Source organism: Taudactylus pleione, unplaced genomic scaffold, assembly GCF_031769625.1.
Source record: "Taudactylus pleione unplaced genomic scaffold, aTauple2 ptg000070l, whole genome shotgun sequence".
Taxonomy (NCBI): Eukaryota; Metazoa; Chordata; class Amphibia; order Anura; family Myobatrachidae; genus Taudactylus; species Taudactylus pleione.
In genome coordinates, this window is record NW_028284472.1 from 5,250,552 (window position 1) to 5,260,584 (window position 10,033).

At 43.4% G+C, this 10,033-nt stretch overlaps 1 protein-coding gene across 1 annotated transcript in view; it reads right to left on the minus strand.

Moving 5' to 3' along the window:
- The window catches only part of LOC148533730 (serotriflin-like), an 81,556-nt gene extending 71,962 nt beyond the window's left edge, over positions 1-9,594 (minus strand). The window contains exon 1 of the mRNA XM_088467321.1: positions 9,583-9,594. Within this exon, the coding sequence (XP_088323447.1) occupies positions 9,583-9,592 (10 nt within the window). The 5' untranslated portion in view covers positions 9,593-9,594. The remainder of the gene's footprint in view (positions 1-9,582) is intronic.
- Between the last annotated feature and the right edge of the window lie 439 nt (positions 9,595-10,033).

The following is a 10,033-nucleotide window of genomic DNA, read 5'->3' on the forward strand; positions in this document are numbered from 1 at the left end:
ACGAACGTATCTGAATTTTAAAGGAATCACAATAGTGTGATGTTGCTTACACAAATTTTAACTCCTTTTAACACAAAATAAAAATACACATTCCTAAAACAAAATAATCTATCAGCTTTACTAAAATCCCAGGCAACAGGAGGACGCTTCCCAAAGACTATCCAGCGCTATGTCCCAACATTGAGCCCGGATGCATTACTGCCTCGCTACCCTGCAGTCATGAGTTAAATTCCTGACCAAGTCATTATTTGTGTGGAGTTTGTACTCTCTCTCTCCCTGTTTGTGTGGGTTACCTCCCACATGTAAAAAAAAAATGCTGGTAAGTTAATTGGCTTCTGTAGAAAACAAAACAAAAAAAGAAACCTAGTGTATCTGTGATTGTCCATGTAATAAAGTGTATAAATTGAAAGCCCCACTGGGCTTACAGCCGACATGAAGGATTGAAATGTGCGCTATATAAATGTTAGAGATGAGCAGTTCAGTTTTGCAGAAATCTGAACACACCCGAACTTGGGGTTTCTGAGGAGAACCAAGTTATGGCTCGGGTCTTCCCGTCAAGTTTTGGTTCTCAGAACGAGGCAAAACTTAATTTTCTGGAAAATGTTGGATGTTTGGATTGCATATAAGAGTCCCTCCCTCATGATCAAGCGCTATTTCACACAGGATATTGTAGGGAGAGGGTTGTTTAATCCTAATTTTTACCAGGTGTTTCATTGTTGCATAAGTAATAGACTCCAATCCAGTATATGTAAGAATTTGTCATTTATTAATTAACTAGCTGGAGTACCCGGCGTTGCCCGGGATTTTTAGAATGTTTGTTTACACATCATCCTCCAACAAACCTCTCCTTAGGCAGGCCTCACAAAAAGTGTGACAAACTTCCCCATCCACAGTCCTAAGGTCTTCGAAGGAAGTAGGACCTGTAACGGTGTAAAGCAAACTTCGGAGATAGAAGCATTCAAAATTTGTCGGATGTACAGTGAAAACACGGCCAAGAGCTTCTGTTGCTCTGATACCAGGATGACTGTGTACTTCCTGGTTGCTGGATCGCAATATGAAATTCACAGCAACCACTTCCAGTTCCTTGTGCAACTGTTTCCGGCATTCAGGGTCTCCACAGTGTATAAGATTCATCCGATCAGTTTTACCCTTCAGGGGCTGACAAAGGAATGAACGGGAAGTAGCCTCTGTGCGTTCCATAGTGCGGTCCAGCAACCAAGGAGGTAGACAAAAAAGTTTGGTCGCCACTGTTGACACCATCTAGTTCTGTAAGCTCATGCATGAGCAAGTATAAATAAAAATTTGTGCTGCAGAGCTGCGTTTTTGCATCCCAGTATAGTTGCCATCTTTATGGGCCTGACTGTAAATCAGATGGATCTCTCCTCATGGATGCAGATATCAATTTTGACCATATGCAGACTCATAATAAGCCTGGCTTAATATCAATAGTGGTTCCTCAGTGCAGGTTTGCTGACTGTGTCGGCAATGCAGGGTGCCGGCGATGTCGGCAGTGTGTGGGTGCCAGCAGTGTCCTCAGTGCAGGTCTGCTGACTGTGTTGGCAGTGCAAGGGTATTCTCAATGCAGGGTGTCGGCGGTGTCCGCAGAGCGGGGGTGCCAGCGGTGTCCTCAGTGCATGTGTGCTGACAGTGTCGGCAGTGCAGAGGTGCTGGTGGTGTCCTCAGTGTGGGAGTGCCGGCAGTGTGGGGGTCGCTAAGGGTGTCCTGAGTATGTGGGGCAGCATTGCAGGGGTGCCGGCAGTGTTGGCAGCGGTGGTGTCGGCAGCAGGGGATGCTGCCAATGGAGGTGCTGGCGGTGTCGGCAGCGGAGGGTTACGGCAGTGTCAGGGAGCGAGGGATTGTGGGGGCACCATCTTCTTTTGCTTCCTGTGCGCATATTAAATGGGCTTAATGCTGATTGGCTGAGAGCCGTGACACACCTGACAGCGGCATCGCAAGGTTTTGCCTCGGGTGAGGGATCCGGGGCTGGCAGGGAGATCCAAGCTTGGCTCAGATCGCCTCGGATCCCCAAAATTCGGATGGGTTTGGTTCTCTGAGAACCGAACCCGCTCATCCCTAATAAATTCATACAGCATTTAAAAGGTACTGTAAACTCCATGCGAGAGCCATAGTAAATGATGTTCAGAGACTTAGATTATATGCTACACAATACAATTCCATAATTCCTTAGTATGTAGCAAAATGCATGTTATAAAATCAAATTATGAAATGAAACAAAAATAACATTTTAATATTTTTATTATTGACCTTGCAGATGGCCCAAGAAGAATGGTGTCCAAATCCGCATCTAACAATAAACCAAACAGGACAATGCTTTTATTCTTCTTTGGTGTTTTAGGTGTAGAACCATGAGAGATCTTGGCTTGTAAACTGTGGGCTAAATCCTTTTCTAATTCCGAACCTGACCTGTAGAGGGCGAATGCAAAAATTGTGTTTTTTAATTAATTAAAAATTAACAGTAATTAATTTCGATTTCAAATTTTTTTAGTTGCCTCTGTATGTAAAATTTCACGATCTTGGCTTGTAAACTGTGGATTTGTATAGAAAGACAGAATGACAGAATGACACATTTTCATTTTTATATAGTAGATTAAATAAATAGATCTAGCCCTTAACTGGGAGCGCAAACTCCCCCAGGGTTATAATGCAACAAATAACAATGATTTACTTCATTACAGAGTTTTAATATTACAATCTTAAATACGCCCATTAACATCACGCTTCTAGAACATTCTACATTATTCCACATTATGCAAGCATATTCATATATAACATTCATCAGGTTAGACAAAGTTTGTTCATGTTAGCCTTGTGTGCTTGGCAGTCAAATAGAAGTAGTCTCCTTCATGAGATACTCATCATCACTCTATCACTATATTTGGTGCGAATCTTCCACTAGCCCAGAATTATACATAAATGGACAAGTTCTTGTACACTTCTTCAAATAAACACTTTCATAGGGAGTTGTCCTTAAAGACATCTCAACTCATGTCTTTAGTATTCCTAAGTTTTACTAAGCAAAATGGCTGTGCAAAGGCTATATTGAATTGCAAGAGCTGTATTCTCATATGTAATATGGAATTATGTAAAATTAAAATGTTTCTTATAAACTAAGCTTCCACAGGGTATAGGCTGTTGATGCTCTTCAAAAGATGCTATTAGGATGCTGTTAGATTAGAGAGAGTTGAAGTAGGTAGATGCAGTGGGTAGAAAGGGTGACTGCAGGCATCTTTGTCACTGTGTGTTTGATTGTCAATCAATAGCTAGCAACTGCAATCCAGTGCACTGCAAGCTGCAAACAGGCTGCTGTGTGTGTTTTTTTTGTCCGACATAGTAGCACTTGCAATCCAGTGCTGCAATCATGCCGTTGTATATGTTCGTTAATGTGAACTTCTTGAACTTATTTCACAAGGATATCTAATCTATCTACACTGTAGAACATAAAGTATGTTGTCAGTTGTGTATGAGAGTAGAGAGACAGTGTAATTTCAAGATTATTGTCCAAAAAATACTATGACCTCTTTACCTGTTATGAAAAAATGATTGCAAAAACCCCAACTTTTGTATGTGCAATCTTTTATAATTCAATTTAAATAGTATTTCAAAAGTGTGTATCTTGGAAATGCAGCATATATTACTGTACTTACTCTGGATGTTGATGTTTTATTGTTAGCTGGACATCAACAAAATAATTAAAGTGGAAGAATATAAACATTTTTCTGGTGTTAAAAAATCTGCAGTCTTTCAAAATTCTATTTAAATACTGTAGTATTTCAAGAATGTGTCTTAGAGAGGCAGCGTATATTACTGTACTTGCTCTGGGTATTTTTGTGTCCCATTAACTTCCCCCCCAAAAATTAAAGTAAAATAATATTTTTTCCTGTAGTCAATTGAGCTCCTACCATCATACTGATGAGACGCTTGTCTTGACGGGGGTCCCCGCTGCGCACACGAGGACTCCATCCTGGGACACACCACTGCCGCAACACACAACTTACCACCAGGTACACTTTAATTCAGGGACATGCTGTCCACGCCACCTCATTTAATGTTCCCACTGCGCTATTTTGCGAGCAGTTCTGAGTAAAAAAAAACCAAGTGACGTGGTCAATGACGCTGCTGTATTAATTATGCACTCCCTTAAAACGCCCGTTTTGACCTTTAAGCACGCCTGCGATCTAATTCCACACCCCCGTTTTCAAGCACCTTCCCCTGTTACCACCCACATACGCCTCCTTCTGTCACTCAAAATAGCAGGCATTCGCTATATAGCGAACAAACGATTTTCGGCCGCACTGACTGGTTCGCGCATGCGTATTAAAAACCGTACGCATCCGCAGATGTGCGAACATCGGTCAGAACGAACGAGCGGCCGCTTACGAGCGGCTCTGAATCAGGGCCTAAGGTCTGACCTTGTGCAAGTGTGCGTGAGGCTGCGATGGTACTCTATTGTACGGACGGTTTCACAGTCTTGCTAAACATTATGGATGTGTGTAAGGTAAAGTGGGCGTCCTTGTGTAGTGCTGCGGTGGCATAGCGATCGCAATGGATTAGCATAGATACTACCACAGTTGAACTGCGTGCGTAATCGCTATTGCAACAAACTTTGTACAAACTGAAACAGAATGAATGATATAGAAGCACATAACTACATTGCTGCGTTCCAGCCATTTACAAACCATATATGATTATACATTGCCAGGACATAGTTATTGAACATAGAAAAAGTTCCACTCTGTATGTTCCCTGTTTTCATTTCCTGCTGGGAATTAACAATTAGACCTGTGTCCCGTAAATACTGTGTTTATTGGCGTGCAAGGAAGGAAGAAGCATTATTTACTAATCTGTTATAATTGTTAAAGTACATAGCTTGTATAATGCTAAAACAATGACGATGAGTCAACATGCGGCAGTAAAGGTCAGCACAGAATTTGTCCTAGTGATAAATGATAAATGCCTTTGCACGCAATTTGCTTCAGTTTCAACTGTTAAATGTGAAACAGGATGCAACATCGCAAATGATAAAGTAGAAATATATATTTTTCATTTAGTAACCTTTTTTTAAAAAAAAACGAAAACAAAACGATATCAATCTAAATATAAACTCCTCTAAATAATGCAGCTGATGCAGAGTTTAAAAAAAAAAAAAAGTCATGCAAAAAAGTGTTTTCACCAATTTGCAGAACCGTATACATCCTAAGATGCATCTGGCTCTGCAATATCAGAATATGTTTATACTGTATCAGGTCATGATCGTGTATTTATATTGAGTCATCAGCATGTGCCTGCACTGGTTCTCTATTCTGAAGATGGCTGCGAAATGTTAACTTGGGATAAGGATTCTGAGCTGGCCCAGAGTGCATGAGCAGCGACCCATCTCTATGATGACTGTTCTTGTGTATTATGTGGCTGGCTGTATACCAGTGTAAACTATGGATTTCCAGCGTTTTTGGAAAGTCAGATTTCCACTTGCTCCCTGGTAGGACAGGCTGCACCTTGCAGTTCCACAACAGTGAAGAGCCAGAGGTGCTAATAAAAGTCGCATGTCAGTGGCGTGGTTGAATGCCGCCTACCATGTAGCCTGTATCCTACCTTGCAGCCTGTAATTTGTCGGGCTTCTTCACCTATGTAGCTTTTCCAGAGCAGGGCAGGAAAGCAGAGTCTTTAAGCTGTCGGGATGTAGTCAGGAAGCTGACGGTCTAAGTGCCGACCGTCGGGTTCCCGACTGTCTAATCCCGGCAAGGTACTAACGACAGGTGTAGAAATCCCATAGGCACCCCCGGGGGGAGGTTAGGGTTAGGCACACCCCCAGAGACATAGGCTTAGGCTGCAGGGAAGGGGGAGGTTAGGTTTTGACACTTAGAGGGGAGTTAGGGTTAGGCACTAGGGGGGGAGGTTAGGGTTAGGCACCCATAAAGGAGGGTTAGGGTAGGGAATAAGGTTAGCAGTACTTACCTTAATTAGCAATCGGGATCTTCACCCCTGCCGGGCTTCTGCTGTTGGGATTTGAACCATGCGGCCGGCGGTAATACCTACTACACCCAAGCTGTCTAATCTTTGATAACGCTTCAGTTATAACTATATAGAGATTTGGACACCAAGAAATGGAATTTAGATAGGTCGCAGCTTTTATTGATTTATGATCTGCAAATGGGTGGCACTAGAAAGCATTGCCCCTCAGTTCTAGCCAAAGTGAACTTAACAAATGAGATGGCATGTATGCCCTTTGATGTCATGTGAGATTGCTAGAGCCCCACCTGCTTCACACCATCAGGATGACAAGGCTGGTGTCATTAAAGCTTATCAAAGATGCCTAACTGAGGCCAATCACAAACTTTCCAACTAAGGTGTTTACCTTCCTCCTAACACGATCGATCATGGAATTGCCATGAGGAAACCTCCAAGCTCTGCGCTGCACAATATCAGACCAAAAGATCTCAAATGAGCACGAAAATCACCCAGGTCCACCTCTATCCATAGGACACCTTAACATAAATCATTCCCCCAATATGCAGAACCACACAACGCGGGACACCCCTGCAATCAAAAACCTCTTTCAACAAGGGAACACCACTGTCCCATTTGAAACCCTGGACACACATCCACCTGACCCATCGAGTATCCCTAAAAAGGTCTGACACAAAACAGAACCAGTTGTAACTACGACATTAGCTTCTAACATGCCAGAGTCTGCTGAAACCTTAGAGGATGCCATCAGCTCACTGACCCTAAATAACCTGGAGAACGCCATAGAGAAAACACAGCCCTAAGCAACACTATCTCGAACTTGCTGGAAGCCACTGACTGCAGAATACCTAGAAGTGGTTTGAATGAACTCGAGATTTATAGGTCAACTCTCATCCTCAACACCCTTCTGTGTCCGTGTTTAACCTTTCATGGCCTTGGGAGACCTACAATTTAGATAAATAAGCAATGGCTGCAAGTGCCATCGGTGTCGACACATTGGAACAACAGCCTCTATAGCTACCCCCTTCCAACATCTCTATCACTGTTGACAACACAACTATCTCTTCTGTTCCCCAATTCTGCTGTCTGGGTGTCATTGTTGATTTCTCCCTCTCCTTTGCCCCTCCCCCCGCCTCACAATATCGCTGAAATCAGTCCCTCCCTCTTCCTAGCAGCTGAGACCTGCACAGGAGGAGAAGTAGGAGAACCTGAAAGGATGTCCACCAACTCAGCTGCGTAATTGCCCCCATCGTCAGAACCGTCGCTAAGATGGCCAACTGGACTGTAATGGGTTGAAGTCAGGGCCGTGACCTGTTCTGCCATCTGAGGAAAAGGGCAAACGTGGCCTGGCAGCGGGCCTAGTGCAGTGGGAGCAAGAGTCCCGGCTGCTGGAGAATAATGAACCAGCAGTGCGCACTGCCCAGGAGATACTGGCATAGGCAGTGTACACTGCATATTGTGACCGATTGCACAGGCTGGGTATGGTAAGGAGACCGTGGGATATGAAGCTGGGAGCCGCTATCATGGCAGCGGAGATGTAAAAAGAGAAAGGAGGAAATAGAAAGGAGGAAAGAAAACATAACACGAAAAGAGAAACAAAGAAAATAATCAAAAGCAACACCAGGGGTCAGTGAGGCAAAAATGGTTGATACTTATCTGCTGTAGATTCTTCCAGAAAATGGCCGCCAAACTGACAACAGCCACCTATGTAAACTGCCAAACCCCACCCTCAATACGCTCAATAAGCTATTTTAAACCTGCTGACCTACAACTACCCAGGGCCGTAACTAGGGGTGTGTGTGCAGTGCAGCCGCACAGAATGCAGCGCTCTGTGGGCGGCACGGCTGCTCACCCATGGCTCCCTTTTCTAGCTAGAATGGCACCCTGCAGCTGCCCTTACAGCTCCCCGAAGCATCCTGAGGATGCTCCTGGCATTGCTGTAATCCCCGGAAATTGTGGCCCCGTCCCCCCTGCGTGATGTCACAAATAGGAGGCGTGCCTGCTGCGGGCACGCTAGTTACAGTAGATACCAACACAGTCAGCTCCATAACTGTCTAACATCTCTATCTACAACTAGAACTTTATGTAGTCTTATGCTGGGCATACATTGTTACATAAAATGTCTGTCAGACCGACAGACATTTTATCTGACAACCTGACACCAGCAGATATAATGGCCATACACTGTGAGATATGAATGGCCCTGATATCTGTGTTCGTCAGACATGCCAAACGATTTGGCATGACTGACAGACCGATGATTTGTGGTCTGTTGCTTAAATACGCTGTACAGTACAATTATCTGGCCGATCAGCCGATATCTGGCAGCTCTGTCAGATAATTGTATGATGTACAGTATGGCCAGCATTAGGCTTATACCGCCTGCAGCGAGGAAAGCTTACCTCGCCATGCAACGCATGTTTTCTATGATATTTTACGGCCTCTCACAAGAACTAAATTTTTTTTTAATGATCTAATGATTGTTTCCATTTTATCACACTGAATATCATTTTAATAATGTTCATATAAACTAAATTGTCCAGCGAACTTAATGAATGTTATTTCTGTTCAAAGCAGTAGAGATCCAGTTAAAAGCTATAGGAGCCTTATATGAACGGCCTCTATCTTGGTGATATGTAAGATTGTTTCAATGCGGCTTTTCACGACAATAAAAAATCCTTGTCACAGTAATTTATCCAAAATATGGGGAGATGTATGTAACACCCACCTAATAGCTCGTCTCAAGTGTGGTGTTATGTGGTATTTTCTTACCCGGCAGAGCTGTCTCTTGATCCACTAATACCCCTTTTACACCAGAGCAAAAACCTGGGTTTTTGCTGGGTCTTCCCGGGTCGCAGCTCAGTGTAAAAGGGTCCCTGAAAAATAACCTGGGTCAAGTGACCCTGCAATCCAACCCAGGTAGCTACCAGGGTTGGACCCAGGTAATGGTGCAGTGTAAACGGTGCAACCCAGGTTATCTGATCTGGATCATGCCTAAAATGAGCGGATTGGTGGTTGTGGAGCATTCACCTCCCACTTTTTATGACCTCACAGGTTTAGCAGGGCAGACCTGAGTTCAGTGTGAACAGGGCTGACCTGGGAGTAACCCAGATCAAAGGTGCAGTGTAAATGGGTCTGTCCTGGGTCTGACCATGGTTGGAACCATGTCCAAAAACCCAGGTCGGACCTGGGTTTTTGGTGGAAAAGAGGTATTATATTCTTTTAGGAAGGTGGCGTGGTAACTACAGGCAAGTATATTCACCAATGTACTTAGAACAATCATGTCAATTTATTCTAGAGTAACAAACTCATAAAGTTAACAAAGTTCCATCCAACAAATACAATTCAGCAATCTGAAATAAATTCCTATGCACACCCTTTAGAGTGGACAAATACACTGGGATCCCCAGGCAAGTTTTATTAAACTGGAACCCAGGATCAGACGTGGCCCTCCTTCAGCTTTTTTTTAAAAATGAGTTAAGTCAGAGGCAAATGTAGGTTTTCTAGAGGGGAGTTTCCAAATGCTTAATTTTAAAGCAAGTGTGGCCAGTCCATGAAGAGGGCATAATCAGCACTTAACCAGCTATAATACCCTACCCTCCAACATGACCCGTTCCATTAGGTACAAAACACTCTGCTCCTGGACTTCCCACCTAATTTATGATTGCAGACACCTGTGTTGAACTAGGTAATTGATGAGACATGTTACAGCACAGGTGGCTGCAATCATCAATTAAGAGGGAAGTCCAGGAGCAGAGAGTTTTGTACCTAATGGAACGGGTCATGTTGGAGGGTCTGTAATATGCATCATACGAAGTAAAGTGTATGTAATAATTCTGACATATACATAGTCTTACCATACTATCCCTTTAAACCGGGAACCTTTATGAATTACACAGGTTCTGTGGCTAGCTGACTTCAAGCCTGGATTTCAACTGGTTTTGATGAGCCACAGAATCTGTGTAATCCATGAGTGTCCTGGTTTAAAGGGATGATATAGTAAGCCTACATATAAAGGACCAGCGATCACAGTACGCCATTATATGTG